This window comes from Copadichromis virginalis, linkage group LG12 (assembly GCF_057382275.1).
Source record: "Copadichromis virginalis isolate Kocher_CV1m ecotype Utaka linkage group LG12, C_Virginalis_male_GT1.1, whole genome shotgun sequence".
Classification (NCBI taxonomy): domain Eukaryota; kingdom Metazoa; phylum Chordata; class Actinopteri; order Cichliformes; family Cichlidae; genus Copadichromis; species Copadichromis virginalis.
Genome location: NC_140629.1, coordinates 39,990,762 through 40,010,239, shown reverse-complemented (window position 1 = coordinate 40,010,239; position 19,478 = coordinate 39,990,762). Strand labels below are relative to the sequence as shown.

General features: G+C 48.1%; 1 protein-coding gene across 2 annotated transcripts in view; it reads right to left on the bottom strand.

Annotated features, from left to right (window-relative positions):
- LOC146697674 (uncharacterized) overlaps positions 1-15,117 on the bottom strand; it is a 36,111-nt gene extending 20,994 nt beyond the window's left edge. The window contains exons 1-2 of one of the 2 annotated variants that reach the window (XM_085476522.1): positions 15,038-15,117; positions 608-690 (exon numbers count right to left, since the gene is read on the bottom strand). In XM_085476522.1, coding sequence (XP_085332648.1) covers positions 608-686 — 79 coding nt within the window. In that variant the 5' untranslated portion in view covers positions 687-690; positions 15,038-15,117. Of the gene's footprint in view, positions 1-607; positions 857-15,037 lie in introns of those variants that run through there. The other variant, XM_085476521.1, reaches the window with a different exon arrangement.
- Between the last annotated feature and the right edge of the window lie 4,361 nt (positions 15,118-19,478).

Here is a 19,478-nt window from a genome sequence, read left to right as displayed (position 1 = left end):
ATTTGTGTTTTATCTAACCTTTGTGTACTGCTGATATGTAATTGTAACTTTCTTGTACAAATAAAGACGGGAAACAAGTGTAAGCTTTGCTCCGGGTCACGACACGCTTCATTATGAAGCTCAGCTCAACACGAGGGTGAGAACTTCACTCCAACCAGCCGAACAAAGACTGTATCCTCACCATGGGTATGATTAACGTGCGTGGTTAACATGACTATCAGAAATGTCTTGTGGTCCAGGTACTGCAACAAACAATGAAATAAAACAGCAGCAACAAACAGAACACGATACAGTGATCCAGACTCTAAACTTTGTTTGATGTTAGTGAAGAACCTGCGAGCATCAGGGATTTTACTCTAAACGTCTTTTCTCACAATCGATCCAGCTTCTCCATCATAAAAAATTATGTTCTGAAGAGAAGCCGAATGTTAGTTGCAGTATTCAGGATTCTCATCCAGTGATGTCAGCTCCAAGATGTTACAATATAGACATCTATCCATCCATTCTGGTCTGTTTATCCTTATCAGGGTTGCTGGAGCCTATCCCAGCTGTCATGGGGCAGGGGACACCATGAACAGGTCACCAGAATAAGGAGGAAGTCTCTTACCGAACTCTTCAGTGAGGCCGAGGAGGCTGAAGATGACCAGGAGCTTCCAACTCCAGCAGCCCTGCCTCTGTCCTGGCATGGCCCTGCAAAATATGATTAACATTCAATTCAATTCAATTTTATTTATATAGCGCCAAATCACAACAACAGTTGCCCCCAAGGCGATTTATATTGTACAGTAGATCGTACAATAACAGAGAAAAACCCAACAATCATATGACCCTCTATGAGCAGCACTTTGGCGACAGTGGGAAGGAAAAACTCCCTTTTAACAGGAAGAAACCTCCGGCAGAACCAGGCTCAGGGAGGGGCGGGGCCATCTGCTGTGATTGGTTGGGGTGAGAGAAGGAAGACAGGATAAAGACATGCTGTGGAAGAGAGACAGAGGTTAATAACAGATATGATTCAGTGCAGAGAGGTCTGTGAACACATAGTGAGTGAGAAACGTGACTGGAAATGTCACGACCTGCGGGATCGGCAAGGCGCTGATCAGCATCTCTTCACTCCTAGCCCTCCTTCTCTTCTCTTTTTCCTCTCCTTCTCCCCTGTTTTGCCGGGGCGGAACTCATGGCGGGTTCACGCCCTCAGTCCACGCCTTCCCGGATCGTGCACACCTGGGCCTCATCAGACCAGCTGGTATATTAGAAGGAGGAGATCAGCTGTTCAACGCTGGATTGTTGTGAAGACTCTAGTCAGTACACGTCAAGCCCAAGTTTCGCATGCTTCCGTCTCAGAAAGTTAACGTGTGTCTCTGTGTTCTAGATTCCCCGGACCTGTCCCCATGTTTCCCCGTGTGGAGTGTGGAAGGAGTGACTGGTCACAGGGGTGGCTGTAGCTCAGGTGGCAGAGCAGGTCAGCCACTAATCAGAAGGTCGGTGGTTCGATCCCAGGCTGCATCCTGGCTGCATGCCAAATATCCTTGGGCAAGATACTAACCCCGTGTTTGCCTACTGGTGGTGGTCAGAGGGCCCGGTGGCGCCAGTGTCCGGCAGCCTCGCCTCCGTCAGTGCGCCCCAGGGTGGCTGTGGTTACAATGTAGCTGCCATCACCAGTGTGTGAATGTGTGGATGACTGAATGTAGTATAAAGTGCTTTGGGGTCCTATGGACTAGAAAAGCGCTATACAAATGCAGGCCATTTACCATTTACTAGCAGAGAGAGAGGTTGGAGTGCGCGCGTGTGTGATTCCCTTGTTTTCCCTGGAACCCTGCCTCTCACATCTTGTATATAGCACTATCCTCGCACTGTCTGTGCGAAGATCTTGGTGACCTTGGTGAAGATCTTGTAAATAAACCATCTCTGTTAAAACACAACTCCGGAGTCCTGCGAGTGGATCCTCAGAGCAACCCGTGACAGGAAAGGAAAAACTCAATGCATCATGGGAATCCCCGGCAGCCTACGTCTATTGCAGCATAACTAAGGGAGGATTCAGGGTCACCTGGTCCAGCCCTAACTATATGCTTTAGCAAAAAGGAAAGTTTTAAGCCTAATCTTAAAAGTAGAGATAGTGTCTGTCTCCTGAATCCAAACTGGAAGCTGGTTCCACAGAAGAGGGGCCTGAAAACTGAAGGCTCTGCCTCCCATTCTACTTTTAAATACTCTAGGAACAACAAGTAGGCCTGCACAGTGGCATGTCAGGAAATTTTTTGTTGGGGGGGGGGCAGGTAGGGGCACAGATTTGGAGAAGGGTGGCAGATGTAATTGGCAGATAATGTTAAAAAAAATTCTACCAACCGTTAACCATAATTTAATAACCCTGTAAACCTAATAACCGAATGTGCTTTTAACTCTTATTAGAATGAGATTTTAACCACTACGGTGCAAAGTTTTTAGATACTGCGTTGATAAAGTACAAGAGATACAATCAGTCAGTGTTTATTCAGCATTCAAGGACATCAATATTTGCATAGTATTTTTACTGACATATAGTGCACATATGTTTTGGGCAAAAACATTTTTGAATATTAAAATACGAACATTTTTAACATACAATTGGCAAATATGCCAATGTAAAACTTTATCTGCCTGTTAAAAAAAGAAGATAATCTTCTCACAAACTGGTGTTTGATTTTGAAACAGGAAAAAAGTGGAGAAACAACTGAAAAGACTAACATTTGAATAAAACCTGAAAGCAAGTAAATACTTTCTATGCTGCCTTATGGTAAACGTTGGTAATATTGATAAAGAACAACACTGGCTGATGATGAAATACAGTCAGCTGGCAGTCAGCCACCACCTCTCATTGTTCATGTCGTTACAAAAAAAACCAAACAAACTCATCAGCCCACTGGGCAAATGGCCGGTATGGTCAGTCCAGGTAAGTTAAGTCGCGTCTTCTGTCCTTGTAGTTGCTGGTCCGTCTGTGTATCTACCATGTTCCACTCGTGTGTCTCCCTGCTGTCTACCGTCGTCTGCCTCTGCTTGCCCTTCTCGTTTGGCTCTCAGCGAAGGCGGTCGCACTTTTTCTCCTCTCCTCTCCCTTATCTTCCCTGCTTAGCTTCTTATGTCCTTGTCTTGTCTCGTGCTTTTCTCACTTTCCCTGGAACACTCTCACAGTCTGTTTCTAAAGCCTAAAGAGAATTATGGATTTGATCAACTGGTCTCTGAATGCAATTGACACGCTCTTATCAACGAGAAGCCCCGCGTCGGGAGAGCCCGAGTACCCTGGACGGACTTTCCCTGCCAGATACACGATGGACGGGTGGCATAACTGGAGGGTCGTGTGCCTGGTGGGACTGTCGATCGAGGACGCTGAAGATATCTACCTATTCGGAACCATGATAACAGGGTTCTTACTGATCGGAGCTGGCTTGGCCCTGACTTATCGGAGAATTAAGAAAGCAGAACCGGCTATTCAAACCCCCCCAAGGCTGCCCGCTGGGATTGAAACGCTGGGACGAGACGCGACTTTTCAGAACGGGCCCACTGAGTGCAGCATGGTTAAGATCTTGGAGAAGCTTACGGCTGCAGTGAATACTCAGTCCAACACCTCTGAGCGTATATTAGATCAGCTCACTGTAACATTGAATATTTAGTATTTACTGCTGTTTACACTTAGCTAGATTAATGCGATGGTGTTGTGTTTAGTATGTTGCTTTGTTTTTTGTTTTTTTTTTTGCTTGTTTTCTATTCTTCTCTCAACAGGTGATCCAGGAGATTTTTATTTTTTTTCTCCCCCCCTTTCTCACTGTCCCTCTCCCCTTCTGTTTTTCCTTTCCTTCCTCTTTCTTTCTCCCTTTCCTATCTCTCACTCATGTCTGTCCCGTCTGTAACATCTGAAAATAAAATATAATAAATAATAAAAACAAAGATCGACCAAATGGACCAATACGGCAATGCCACGATGATCCATTTGGCAAAGTAAATCCATTGGGTATCCTTGTTGGTCTTCAGACAACAATTCTGACGGCTAAAGAACCAAATGGAACAGGCAGAAAAAAAATTTTTTTTTCTGAGACCTCACTGTGGTCGTGAGGTCTCAGAATCTGCTCTCTGGGCACAAGAATGACAACACCATGGAGCGTAAGCTTGATAACATCATGGAAAAGCTCGCGGCTCTCCAACGGGAAATTGAGAGACCTATGTCGGTGTCGGAGTGTTAAAGAACAGCTCTTAAATTATCATGAGTTGTTCGCATAAAAGAAAAACCACCATCACTTCATGCGGCTACCCATTCGGCGCCAGCTGTGGGCTCAAGGCTGGAGCCGAACAAAAAACACCCTGATAACGACTGTGTTGTGACTGTTCCTCCCATCCTATGCAAGGCCACCTGAGTTGGCTGGAAGACTGTTTTACTTAGGGCGAAGGACACTGTCTCAGCTTGACTCTGGACACGCACACACATACACACATACTGATATGCACACACTGATCCCCCTGCCTTTCCAAACGCCTTCGATACTTGTTCCCTCCTGGGAACACGGCGGGTCTGTGTGCTGCGCTGGAATGATACCGCTGTGCAGGGCGGCTGCTGAGTTCGCTTCGTATTACTCCTCACCAACCACCCAACCCTGTGGCTTGTCAAGTCTTTCATAATGTTGTGCTGTGGACATTTATGTGCTTTTCTGTGCAGAGGAGTTTTTGTTTCCTGCTCTCATGCTGTCCTCCTGTAGCCCAGCATGAGTAGAGGTCTCTGTCTTTCCTCTTGTACTTTCCCATTGTAGTGTACATTTCAGTGTTTTTCTGTAACGTGACCGATCTCCGACTTGTATCCCCATGTGATGTCTGTGTTGTGTGTGTAAGGTCTGGGGGGGGGGGGGTTCCATTTCACTGCAGGGCAACCTGCATGTGACGAATAAAGATCGATTGATTGGATTGGATTGAATTGAATATTCATGTTCGCGTTTTTGTTCATGCTCAGTAGTTTAGTTTATCTTCATTTGCCATTTTCTCCCTGAGCTTTGTATTCAATAAATCACCTTCACTCCTTCACGACTGCCTGTGTTTGGATCCTCCTTTATTTCTTCCACATGGCTCACTCTACTCGCCGTGACACCATCTCTGAGTGAGTCTCACAGACCTGAATGTGCTTCAAGTCATTTATTATTCTTAACGTGTTTGATCTGCTGCTCACCCATACACCGCAAACAAGTGCAAGAAAAGGGTTTGGACTGTATTTTTATACGTTTTACAGCTTTTACTACAGATGAAAACCTCCCTCATGGCTATTCATACTACACAAAGTCATTAGCAATAACAAAATTAACCTGTTGAACCCCAGTGCCCTGGGACTCGAGGTGATCTGTTACTTAAATATAAACGTGTGGTTTCCATGGAAATATCAGAATTTCAGCAACACTAAACAGGTAAAACAGATAAAATGATTACAGAGCAGGCAAACTGATTCCTAAACACAAAGCGTGGATCATTCTCCCGACGGCATGTACTCAAGACATGCTGTTGGTGCTGAAACCCGACAGCTCACAGATCCTGAAGCTGCAGGTTTCATCACTCAAAACAAGAGCCAAACTCTGTTGATGTTTGATAAATATCGTCATGAATTCCCTCTGACTTTGGCTTTTACTTCCTGCACTCTCCCTCTCAGTGTACTCAGAGACCATTTTACCTGCATTATTCAACTGCTGATCAAGCACCAGTCTACCGTTGTGTTCAGTGATGTCGGACAGTTTTAAAAAAACAAAAACAAAACCTTTGACAGGAAAGTGTACCGCTGTTCAACATCGAAGAAATTTCAGCTTCATGAATTTTGTGAAATTGTAAAACGCTTAGCTCTATCTCCAATAAAACCTGTGTAACTTTGTGAAAAACAGAAAAAATCTGTGTATCAATTTCTACCTTAGAGATTAATGGAGAGGAGTTATGACTACAGTTATGAATATTAAATATTAAATAGAATAAAACAACAAAAACTGACAGTGTGGGCAATGAGCTAGCAGAAACTTTTCTGTAATTTTATTTCTTACAGTTTAAGTCCAAAGAGTCGTGCTGACAGAGTTCTCTGTCTTTATCATGTCTGAAACTTACAGTGACAGGAAGGTCAAAGTGGGCAGTACGTGGGCCGCAATGGAAAATGAAAGTTTAGACATATAGATTTAATCAGAGGTTCCTTAGATGCCTGTACTATAAAGTTTCATAATATATGTATACGTGTATATATATATAAAAAAAAAAACACCCAGCACGCCCCTGCGGGCGGTTTATCCTTCAAGCTCGGGTCCTCTACCAGAGGCCTGGGAGCTTGAGGGTCCTGCGCAGTATCTTAGCTGTTCCCAGGACTGCGCTCTTCTGGACAGAGATCTCCGATGTTGTTCCCGGGATCTGCTGGAGCCACTCGCCTAGCTTGGGAGTCACCGCACCTAGTGCTCCGATTACCACGGGGACCACCGTTACCTTCACCCTCCACATCCTCTCGAGCTCTTCTCTGAGCCCTTGGTATTTCTCCAGCTTCTCGTGTTCCTTCTTCCTGATATTGCTGTCATTCGGAACCGCTACATCGATCACTACGGCCGTCTTCTTCTGTTTGTCTACCACCACTATGTCCGGTTGGTTAGCCACCACCATTTTGTCCGTCTGTATCTGGAAGTCCCACAGGATCTTAGCTCGGTCATTCTCCACCACCCTTGGGGGCATCTCCCATTTTGACCTCGGGACTTCCAGGTTATACTCGGCACAGATGTTCCTGTACACTATGCCGGCCACTTGGTTATGGCGTTCCATGTATGCCTTGCCTGCTAGCATCTTGCACCCTGCTGTTATGTGCTGGATTGTCTCTGGGGCATCTTTACACAGCCTGCACCTGGGGTCTTGCCTGGTGTGATAGACCCCAGCCTCTATGGATCTTGTGCTCAGAGCTTGTTCTTGTGCTGCCATGATTAGTGCCTCTGTGCTGTCTTTCAGTCCAGCTTTGTCCAGCCACTGGTAGGATTTCTGGATATCAGCCACCTCCTCTATCTGCCGGTGGTACATACCGTGCAGGGGCCTGTCCTTCCATGATGGTTCCTCGTCTCCCTCCTCTTTCTTGGGTTTCTGCTGCCTGAGGTATTCACTGAGCACTCGGTCAGTTGGGGCCATCTTCCCAATGTATTCTTGGATGTTCCTTGTCTCATCCTGGACTGTGGTGCTGACACTCACCAGTCCCCCTTCCTTCCGCTTAGCGTACAGCCTCAGGGTGCTGGACTTGGGGTGAAACCCTCCATGCATGGTAAGGAGCTTTCTTGTCTTTATGTCAGTGGCTTCTATCTCCTCCTTTGGCCAGCCTATTACCCCAGCAGGGTACCTGATCACGGGCAGGGCGTACGTGTTGATGGCCCGGATCTTGTTCTTACCATTCAGCTGACTCCTCAGGACTTGCCTGACCCTCTGCAGGTACTTGGTGGTTGCAGCTTTTCTAGCGGCCTCTTCATGGTTCCCATTCGCCTGCGGGATCCCCAAGTACTTGTAACTGTCCTCTATGTCTGCAATGTTGCCTTCTGGTAGTTCAATCCCCTCAGTTCTGACTACCTTCCCTCTCTTTGTTACCATCCGACTACACTTCTCCAGTCCGAATGACATTCCAATGTCATTGCTGTATAGCCTGGTAGTGTGGATCAGTGAATCGATGTCTCGTTCACTCTTGGCATACAGCTTGATGTCATCCATGTACAGGAGGTGGCTGACAACTGCTCCGTTCCGTAGTCGGTATCCATAGCCAGTCTTGTTAATGATCTCACTGAGGGGGCTCAGGCCTATGCAGAACAGCAGTGGGGACAGAGCATCTCCTTGGTAGATCCCGCACTTGATGGTGACTTGTGCTATGGGCTTGGAGTTGGCCTCTAGTGTTGTACGCCACATCCCCATTGAGTTCCTGATGAAGGCTCTTAGGGTCCCATTGATCTTGTACAATTCTAGGCATTCCAGTATCCAGCTGTGGGGCATTGAGTCATAGGCCTTCTTGTAATCAATCCAGGCAGTGCACAGGTTGGTCAGTCTGGTCTTGCAGTCTCGGCTGATTGTTCTGTCTACCAGTAGCTGGTGTTTTGCGCCTCTGGTATTCTTGCCAATTCCTTTCTGTGTCCCGCTCATGTATTGACCCATGTGCCTGTTCATCTTAGCCAATATGATGCCTGACAGGAGCTTCCATGTAGTACTGAGGCAGGTTATTGGTCGGTAGTTGGAGGGGACCGGTCCCTTCTTGGGGTCCTTGGGGATCAGGACCGTCCGGCCTTCAGTTAGCCATTCCGGGTGTCTCTCGTTAACTAGCAGCTGGTTCATTTGTGCTGCCAGACGCTCGTGGAGTGCAGTTAGCTTCTTCAGCCAGTAGGCGTGAACCATGTCGGGCCCTGGTGCTGTCCAACTCTTCATACTGGAGACCCTTTCTTGGATATCTGCCACTGTGATGGTTACTGGACCCTGTTCAGGGAGGTCGCTGTGGTCTGCCCTCAGATCCTCTAGCCACTGAGCATTGCCGTTATGGGTTGCATCCTTCTCCCATATGCTCTTCCAGTATTGCTCCGTCTCCAGCCTTGGTGGTGCTGTTCTCTTATTGTTCCCTTGCCACTGAGAGTACACCTTTGCTGGTTCTGTGGAGAACAGCTGGTTTATTCTCCTGCCTTCTATCTCTCTGGTGTACCTCCTCAAGCGGCTGGCCAAGGCTGTGAGTCTTTGCTTGGCAGTTTCCAAGGCCTCAGGTATGGACAGCTTGCTGTATTTCTTAGGCACCTTATTCGTCGCACCTTTCTGCAACTCCGTTAGTTGGCTAACCTCTCTCCGTGCTACTTTGATCTTGCCCTCTAGCCTCCTTCTCCATGGAGGGTACTGCCCCTTGTGGCTGTTCAACTTGTAGCCAAGCATCTCACTGATCACTGCTGCCGTATTGTAGATCAGCTTCCAGCTGCATAATATATATATATATATATATATATATATATATATATATATATATATATATATATATATACTCAACAAAAATATAAACACAACACCTTTGTTACTGCTCCCATTCCCCATGGGATGGACGTAGAGACCTAAAATTCATTCCAGATACACAATATAACCATCCCTCCCAAACAGTGGTCACAAATCAGTCCAAATGTGTGGTAGTGGGCACGTCTGCTATATTGAGATAATCCATCCCACCTCACAGGTGTGCCACATCAGGATGCTGATCTGACATCATGAGTAGTGCACAGGTGTACCTCAGACTGCCCACAACAAAAGGCCACCCTGGAATGTGCAGTTTTTTGCGCTATTGGGGGTCTGGGGACCCAGAACCGGTCAGTATCTGGTGTGACCACCATTTGCCTCATGCAGTGCAACACATCGTCGCATGGAGTCTATCAGATTGTCAGTTGTGGCCTGTGGAATGTTGGTCCACTCCACTTCAATGGCTGTGCGAGGTTGTTGGATATTCGTGGGAACTGGTACACGCTGTCGTATACGCCGGTCAAGCACATCCCGAACATGCTCAATGGGTGACATGTCCGGTGAGTATGCTGGCCATGCAAGAACTGGGACATTCTCAGCTGCCATCTGCCCTGAACAATGTGAACCATGATTCATCCGTGAAGCGCACACCTCTCCAACGTGCCAGACGCCATCGAATGTGAGCATTTGCCCACACAAGTCTGTTACGGCGACGAGCTGGAGTCAGGTCAAGACCCCGATGAGGACGACGGGCATGCAGTTGAGCGTCCCTGAGACGGTTTCTGACAGTTTGTGCAGAAATTGTTTGGTTGTGCAAACCAATTGTTCCAGCAGCTGTCTGGGTGGCTGGTCTCAGACGATCTTGGAGGTGAACCTGCTGGATGTGGAGGTCCTGGGCTGGTGTGGTTACACGAGGTCTGCGATTGTGAGGCCGGTTGGATGTGCTGCCATATTCTCTGAAACGCCTGTGGAGACGGCTTATGGTTGAGAAATGAACATTCAATGCACGGGCGACAGATCTGGTTGACATTCCTGCTGTCAGCATGCCAATTGCACGCTCCCTCATTGCTTGTGGCATCTGTGGCATTTTGCTGTGAGACAAAAAACTGCACATTCCAGGGTGGCCTTTTGTTGTGGGCAGTCTGAGGTACACCTGTGCACTACTCATGATGTCAGATCAGCATCCTGATGTGGCACACCTGTGAGGTGGGATGGATTATGTTAATATAGCAGGTGTGCCCACTACCACACATTTTGACTGATTTGTGACCACTGTTTGGGAGGGATGATTATATTGTGTATCTGGAATGAATTTTAGGTCTCTACGTCCATCCCATGGGGAATGGGAGCAAAAACAAAAGTGTTGCGTTTATATTTTTGTTCAGTGTATATATATATATATATATATATATATATACCCTTAAGCAGCTGGATAGCGTAGTGGTTAGACTACACGCCTTTGGAACAGAGGATCGCAAGTTCGATTCCTGCCTGGGGCGTCTGTATCCAGTAAGGGTCCTAAGGCTAGACCCCCTATGCTAAGCAAGCCTACCACAGACATGAGCGAGACAGATAAATATGAAGGCATGCCGGCTCGGACGTCGCCCGGATCAACAAGGTCCGCGTCAGGTGTTGAGGAACCAGGGCACCCTGACGAAAAGTGGGCTACTGGAACAAGAAGGCATCGGTGGGCAAGGGACGAAAACAGGGCGTTGTTGGAATGCTACTACGCAAGTAACCCCGGCGGAAGGGGCTACATGAATAGGATGAGGGACCTATGGATTCTTCGATACCCAACATCCACAATGACGGCGAAACAACTAGTAGCTCAGTGTTCCAACATTCGAAAGAAGGGACTGCTCTCACAGCTAGAGATTGACGAGGTACAACACAAATGCTACGGCAAGGAGGAGTCAGGACGCCAGGTCAGGGGGGAGATATCATCACCCCCACCCGAGATTGGGTACATAGCCCCAAGTGTGATAGGAGAAGGATCGTTGAGTGCGAGAGGAACTGACCTGAAAAATAGGATCATGGCCAAGCTTGAAACCTGGATCCCCCGTAGCCAGTTACCAAGATTACGTGAAGTACCCTCAGAAGGTCTGCTAGATGATGTTAATGTAGTACTACGGACAATACCTACAACCACGATTACCGACACTAACAAGCTGATCTACAATACGGCAGCAGTGATCAGTGAGATGCTTGGCTACAAGTTGAACAGCCACAAGGGGCAGTACCCTCCATGGAGAAGGAGGCTAGAGAGCAAGATCAAAGTAGCACGGAGGGAGGTTAGCCAACTAACGGAGTTGCAGAAAGGTGCGACAAATAAGGTGCATAAGAAATACAGCAAGCTGTCCATACCTGAGGCCTTGGAAACTGCCAAGCAAAGACTCACAGCCTTGGCCAGCCGCTTGAGGAGGTACACCAGAGAGATAGAAGGCAGGAGAATAAACCAGCTGTTCTCCACAGAACCAGCAAAGGTGTACTCTCAGTGTCAAGGGAACAATAAGAGAACAGCACCACCAAGGCTGGAGACGGAGCAATACTGGAAGAGCATATGGGAGAAGGACGCAATCCATAACGGCAATGCTCAGTGGCTAGAGGATCTGAGGGCAGACCACAGCGACCTCCCTGAACAGGGTCCAGTAACCATCACAGTGGCAGATATCCAAGAAAGGGTCTCCAGTATGAAGAGTTGGACAGCACCAGGGCCCGACATGGTTCACGCCTACTGGCTGAAGAAGCTGACTGCACTCCACGAGCGTCTGGCAGCACAAATGAACCAGCTGCTAGTTAATGGGAGACACCCGGAATGGCTAACCGAAGGTCGGACGGTCCTGATCCCCAAGGACCCCAAGAAGGGACCGGTCCCCTCCAACTACCGACCAATAACCTGCCTCAGTACTACATGGAAGCTCCTGTCAGGCATCATATCGGCTAAGATAAACAGGCACATGGGTCAATACATGAGCGGGACACAGAAAGGAATTGGCAAGAATACCAGAGGCGCAAAACACCAGCTACTGGTAGACAGAACAGTCAGCCGAGACTGCAAGACCAGACTGACCAACCTGTGCACTGCCTGGATTGATTACAAGAAGGCCTATGACTCAATGCCCCACAGCTGGATACTGGAATGCCTAGAATTGTACAAGATCAATGGGACCCTAAGAGCCTTCATCAGGAACTCAATGGGGATGTGGCGTACAACACTAGAGGCCAACTCCAAGCCCATAGCACAAGTCACCATCAAGTGCGGGATCTACCAAGGAGATGCTCTGTCCCCACTGCTGTTCTGCATAGGCCTGAACCCCCTCAGTGAGATCATTAACAAGACTGGCTACGGATACCGACTACGGAACGGAGCAGCTGTCAGCCACCTCCTGTACATGGATGACATCAAGCTGTATGCCAAGAGTGAACGAGACATCGATTCACTGATCCACACTACCAGGCTATACAGCAATGACATTGGAATGTCGTTCGGACTGGAGAAGTGTAGTCGGATGGTAACAAAGAGAGGGAAGGTAGTCAGAACTGAGGGGATTGAACTACCAGAAGGCAACATTGCAGACATAGAGGACAGTTACAAGTACCTGGGGATCCCGCAGGCGAATGGGAACAATGAAGAGGCCGCTATAAAAGCTGCAACCACCAAGTACCTGCAGAGGGTCAGGCAAGTCCTGAGGAGTCAGCTGAACGGTAAGAACAAGATCCGGGCCATCAACACGTACGCCCTGCCCGTGATCAGGTACCCTGCTGGGGTAATAGGCTGGCCAAAGGAGGAGATAGAAGCCACTGACATAAAGACAAGAAAGCTCCTTACCATGCATGGAGGGTTTCACCCCAAGTCCAGCACCCTGAGGCTGTACGCTAAGCGGAAGGAAGGGGGCCGGGGACTGGTGAGTGTCAGCACCACAGTCCAGGATGAGACAAGGAACATCCAAGAATACATTGGGAAGATGGCCCCAACTGACCGAGTGCTCAGTGAATACCTCAGGCAGCAGAAACCCAAGAAAGAGGAGGGAGACGAGGAACCATCATGGAAGGACAGGCCCCTGCACGGTATGTACCACCGGCAGATAGAGGAGGTGGCTGATATCCAGAAATCCTACCAGTGGCTGGACAAAGCTGGACTGAAAGACAGCACAGAGGCACTAATCATGGCAGCACAAGAACAAGCTCTGAGCACAAGATCCATAGAGGCTGGGGTCTATCACACCAGGCAAGACCCCAGGTGCAGGCTGTGTAAAGATGCCCCAGAGACAATCCAGCACATAACAGCAGGGTGCAAGATGCTAGCAGGCAAGGCATACATGGAACGCCATAACCAAGTGGCCGGCATAGTGTACAGGAACATCTGTGCCGAGTATAATCTGGAAGTCCCGAGGTCAAAATGGAGATGCCCCCAAGGGTGGTGGAGAATGACCGAGCTAAGATCCTGTGGGACTTCCAGATACAGACGGACAAAATGGTGGTGGCTAACCAACCGGACATGGTGGTGGTAGACAAACAGAAGAAGACGGCCGTAGTGATCGATGTAGCGGTTCCGAATGACAGCAATATCAGGAAGAAGGAACACGAGAAGCTGGAGAAATACCAAGGGCTCAGAGAAGAGCTCGAGAGGATGTGGAGGGTGAAGGTAACGGTGGTCCCCGTGGTAATCGGAGCACTAGGTGCGGTGACTCCCAAGCTAGGCGAGTGGCTCCAGCAGATCCCGGGAATAACATCGGAGATCTCTGTCCAGAAGAGCGCAGTCCTGGGAACAGCTAAGATACTGCGCAGGACCCTCAAGCTCCCAGGCCTCTGGTAGAGGACCCGAGCTTGAAGGATAAACCACCCGCAGGGGCGTGCTGGGTGTTTTTTTTTTTGGTTTATATATAAAAAAAAAAAACACCCATATATATATATATATATATATATATATATATATATATATATATATATGAATTATGAATTATTTTTATATTTATACCACATCACACATTTATCTTATCTTTTACTACACAAATACGTATTATTACAGGAAAATGCGACATCCGTGCAATACAAAACATACCCCCCCTCCCAGGAATGTGTGTGGGGGATGGTCTTCCAGCCAGTTAGGCAGGAGGACAGGAAATAAGTTGTGTGTGTAGAAAGAAGGGGTTGATCGTCTGTCTTCTCTTGCAGGAAAAGATCGGAGGAATGGACAAGGTCGGGTAAAACTTTTTATTAACATTAATTACAATGCATGTTCATAATAGGAGTCATACACTCCTTGTTAGACGGATATAAGCACTAACCCCACAGTGTGGAGGGTTAAAAATAAGAATAAGGCGAGTTTAGTGTTGAAAGTCAAACTGCTACACCCTTACATAGGAAGAGGCCTTGGCCTTGTGTGTAACAGGATGTTCCTGCTGACAGAAAACTGACCAGAAATAGAAACTTTAAGGTGTTGGTTAAAGCTGACATCAGTGTGGAAATAAAAGCTGCGTAGTAACAACTGCAGAGAAGGCAGAAGTTTTCTCATATGGGACAAGATCCGTGGTTGGAGGTCAAAGGTCGAACAAATCAGGGAGGCTAAGTCTAAACCACAGCATCTACCGGTTGACGGCCAATCACAAACATTACCTGTTAATATTTACTCTGAGTTATGAACTGTGCTTCACTTCTCTGTGTGACACGTCCACAGGTGTGTGACCCCAATCTTTAACTGCCTGATGATAAAATAGTGTGAACTACTAGACTGTCTCCAGTTCTCTGAGTAAAAGAAGAAAACGACACAGTTCCTTCTGAATGTAGAAGCCAGAATGCTTACAGTGCTGAAGTCACTTTTTTGCTTCCAGTACAGACGTCATAAACACTTAAGAAGTCTCACCTGGATACACAACCGCGGTTAAAGAATAATCCTTTGGTCAGTGTTTAACTTGACAGCCTTTGTCAAGTTAACCGAAGTTTTGTTTCCTGCACATTTAAGCTGTGTAACAATGCATGTATCATATAAATGATAAAAACATTTATCACACAGCTGGAAATTGGAATAAAAAAGTTCATAATTACATTTTTTACCTCTTGCTTTACTCACCTGTAAAATGTAATCCTGGTCTTTGGATGTTAGAGTTCAGCTGGAGTGTGAGTTCATGCGTGAGATGGTAGCACCCTTCCACATCATCACAAGTTTCTGTGAGTTGTTTTCTTTCAGTTCTCTTTTTTATCATGCAGAGCAGACCTGCCCCTTTGGGCTGGGACTGTGAGAGACGCCAGACATGAGTTTTGTAGGCAAACACACAAACTTCAATCTATACTGGAAAATAAACAATATTCAAGAAAAACATAAATATTTATATAGATAAGATGTTTTATAATATTCAAACATCTCAGTTACATACTGAGATGTTTGAATATTGCTATAACCTGTAATGTTGTGGTGCTTTGTGTCTGTGAAGGTTCTCAGTCATCCAGGTCATCGTAGTCTAAGGAGCTTGGAAAGAAAAGCGTCTGGACTGGATGTTTCATGCAAGAAGCTTCTTCAGTTCTAAGAGCAACTTTTAGGCCCTATGAGAATGTCCCCAAGAGGGTCATGGACCCTCTGTTGCTCCTCTAATCACATGTGCTTTCACATCAGACATAGTGCATGCAAACTTTCCTCCATGAGAAAGGAAGTGGGTTCCAGGAAAGCGGGGTCAGGACTTTCTGTTAAACTCTAAAAATGAAACTTAGTTGGTTCTAGGAATGAAGTGAAAGCAGCACAGAGCTGAATAAACCCAGTGTTCAGGTAATGTGCCAGAAAATTATTTCTGATGTTTGTGTTTTATGTCAAATATGTTTGCTTATATCAGTGAATACACTGTAGTCAAAATGTAAAGAGGTTATACAGTCCAGGAATTAGTAGCTTCGCTCTCTTCCAAATAAATGAACAGTCTCTTGTTTTTATGATAGTTTCTTTTAATTTTATTTCCATGTCATGTTTCATGTCCTCCCTTACGACCCAGCCACAGTTCTGGCTCCCACAGGCCGGCTGTGCCCATGTGGCACACGTTTGATGGTTGGTATTGTTTCTTCACATGTTCAAGGCTGAACAGGTTTGCTCAAGTGTTTCTGTGAGAGTCACACTGGAAGTTTTAATATTTGGTGTCTTTCATTTGTAGTTTATAATTAGAAGTTAAGCTTAAATAGGCACAATTAGTAAACATCTTCACTATTTAATTACTTAACTGTAAAAGTAACGATATTAACAGCGACCTTCTCCTTTCATCTTGAACAGCGTCCTGTCATTTCTGTCATCGAGTAAATGAAATGGTCACGGCCAAACCCGGTAAAAGACTCACAAGTGGAGCGCACACAGAGACTGTGGAGAGCGTGACTACAAGACTTTATTTACACCATTTTCACAAAGACAACTGAATGTGAGCGATGAACTAATGATGCACAGAGCCTAGAAGAAAAACATAAAGCTCCTGTTCTCCAGGTAAATGTAATTACTAGGATTTTTGTGAGAAACTGGACTTATGGAGAGTATAAGCAATGGTGGTGTGTGAAAGTCAGGAGGCTATGGAGGAGAACAAAAGCTGAGATGGTTACTACGACAAACTCTAAACTTTAACAAGAATTGTGATGGCCAGCACTGACTGAGGGTGGCAGATCACTTGGCGGTGAATGCTGGTCTTAAATGTCAGCAGCTCAATCGCCCGCAGGCGTGTGGAAATGCCAGTGCACGGTGACTCCGCCCAGGGGTGGCGACCAGAGATGAGAGGCGACCAGAGATGAGAAAAAAGTAATCGGATTACTTTTTTCAAGTAACGAGTAAAGTAAGGGATTACTATAGCAAAAACGGTAATTAGATTACCGTTACTTTCCCGTAGGAACGCTGCGTTACTGCGTTACTAAAACCGTGATTTTTTTGCGAGAATGTCTCACGACAGTGACGTAAGCAAGTGCGACGTTCGTGACAACAGCTGTGTGCAGAGCAATAATGGAGTATGAGCGTGCTGTCATGGTCCTGGGTCGGTGACCCAGCGCTTTTAGTTATCATTTTCTAGTTTATGATGATGATGATTATTATTGTTTGAGTTCTGTGTGTTATATTTTCGATCTGCCTCTGAGTCTGCATCTGAATCTGTCTGTTTAGTTCAATGTCTTGTCTGGTTCCATGTATCTGAGTTTCCTGTTTTATTGTGAAGGTCCGCGTCGTATGTGAGTGTGATCAGTTTACGTTTCCCCTGTCCCGTCAGCCCAGATTCCTCCCAGCTGTGTTGCCCTCCTGTCTCTCATCCCCTGATTACTGGTGTGTGTATTTAAGCCCTGTGTGTTCTCCTGCCTGTTGCCGGTTCGTCTGTGTTCCTCTGTGTCAGTCTGTGTAACCCTGTGTCAGTCTGTTACCCTGTGTTCCACGGAGTCCTGTTCCTCGTCTGCGTCTCTCTGCTATTCATCATCCGTTGTCATATGCTCCCAGGTCTGTTATTTTAGTTCTCCCAGTTTAGGTGTCTTTAGTTGTTTGTTATGCCCCACTGTTTGTTTGCCACTACACCTCTGTAAATAAAACCACCGGTATCTCATCCACTGCCTGCATCTTGGGTCCTCCTTCTATATCCACACGGCTCGCCTCGGCAGCCGTGACAGTACGAACCGGCCAACATGGACCCAGCAGCATTCGCACCTACCCAGGAGTTTCGGGAGGAGGTAACCGACACGGTCGCAAGGTTGGTAAACCTGTGGCTCGAGCAGGAGGAAGAAGAGTTCCACCGCACTGTAGAAGCCAGGCTACAGCAGCTACTCTCTGCGCACTCCTGGCTGCTAGACTCGCTTCACCCGCTGGCACGGGACTTCCTCCTTCATGAGCTGCACCTTCGCCCTCCAGCCGCTACCGCTTCCCAACCCAGCCTGGCGGTGAAGATTTTGCCCGGCCTGGCGGTGAAGATTTTGCCCGGCCCGCCGGAGGTTTTGCCCGGCCCGCCGGAGGTTTCGCCCGGGAGGAAGCGACGATCGCGCCGTCGGCGCGTCGCCCCACAGCCGGAGAGTAGGACTTCGGAACTGCCGGCTGTGGTGAGTGGAAAAGACACTCCGTCTGTTTCGCCAGCTCGAATGACTGTTCATTCCGGGGCTGTGTTTGTTGAGCCAGCCGCCCGGCCGGAAGCTCAGTTAGCCGCCCGGCCGGAAGCCCAGTCGCCACCTCCGCCACATTCAGCCTCACAATCCATAGCTCAATTACAGTCACAGCCAGACTTATTACAAACCCTGTTACAATCCATGGCCCAGTCAGTAGCCCGGTTAGCAGAAGAATCATTAGCTTTATCCTCAGTTCAGCCTCCTGTTCAGCAGTCACCAGCCCTGCATCCTGTGTCAGTTGCTCCACCACCTGTTCAGCCATCACCTTCACCTACTCCTCCTGTACAGCAAGCCATGTCAGTCCAACCCATAACGGACAGTTCAACAACTCCGTACTCTAAGCAGAGAGACAAACCCAAGAACAATGTCAACATTCCTCAAAGGCTGGCCAGTTCTGAGACTGAGATGCACTCCAGGGCCTCCCCAGAGGCTGGGTTTCAGCCCCCATCAGACTCTGGACCCCTGGAGTTTAAGAAGCCAGCTGAGGACTGCACAGAGCTGTCGCTGTCTGAGCAGGGTCAATGCTCTGCGCAGCTGCAGGCCGCTATGTGTTTGCCAGAGGCCCGTGTGCCTGCTGGTCCTGTTCTGTCCCTGCCAGAGGCCCGTGTGCCTGCTGGTCCTGTTGCGTTCCTGCCAGAGGCCCGTGTGCCTGCTGGTCCTGTTGCGTTCCTGCCAGAGGTCTCCGCACCTGCTGGTTCTGTTCTGTGTGTGCCAGGGGCTCCAGTGCCCACTGGTTCTGAGACTGTTTTTGCTGGGGGGCCCGAGGAGCCCGTCCAGCCATCTGCCTCGTCAGCTGGGGGGCCCGAGGAGCCCGTCCAGCCTCCTTTCTCGTCAGCTGGGGGGCCCGAGGAGCCCATCCAGCCACCAGCTGCTCCACCAGCAGCCTCATCCACGCTTGCAGCAGCAGTTTCATCCATGCCGCCATCTGCTGCAGCGCCTCCGTCTGCATCCTCCACGCCGTTGCCTGGCCCGGCCTCTGCTGCATCCTCCACGCCGTCGCCTGGTCCGGATTCAGCATCCTCAGCGTCGCCTGGTCCAGCGCATGCTTCGGCTTCATCCGCTTCACCTGGTCCAGCCACTGCTTCATCCTCGCCTGGTCCAGCCACTGCTTCATCCTCGCCTGGTCCAGCCTCCGTGTCTTCATCCTCGCCTGGTCCAGCCTCCGCATCACCTGCAGTGGCCTCCTCTTCAGCTTCCTCATCAGCTGCTTTGCCTGGTCCAGCTTCAGCTTCCTCATCAGCTGCTTTGCCTGGTCCAGCTTCAGCATCCTCATCAGCTGCTTTGCCTGGTCCAGCTTCAGCATCCTCATCAGCTGCTTTGCCTGGTCCGGCCTCCGCTTCTGCTTCAGCCTCGTCTGGTCCAGCCTCTGCATCCCCGTCTGGTCCAGCCTCTGCATCCCCGTCTGGTCCAGCCTCTGCATC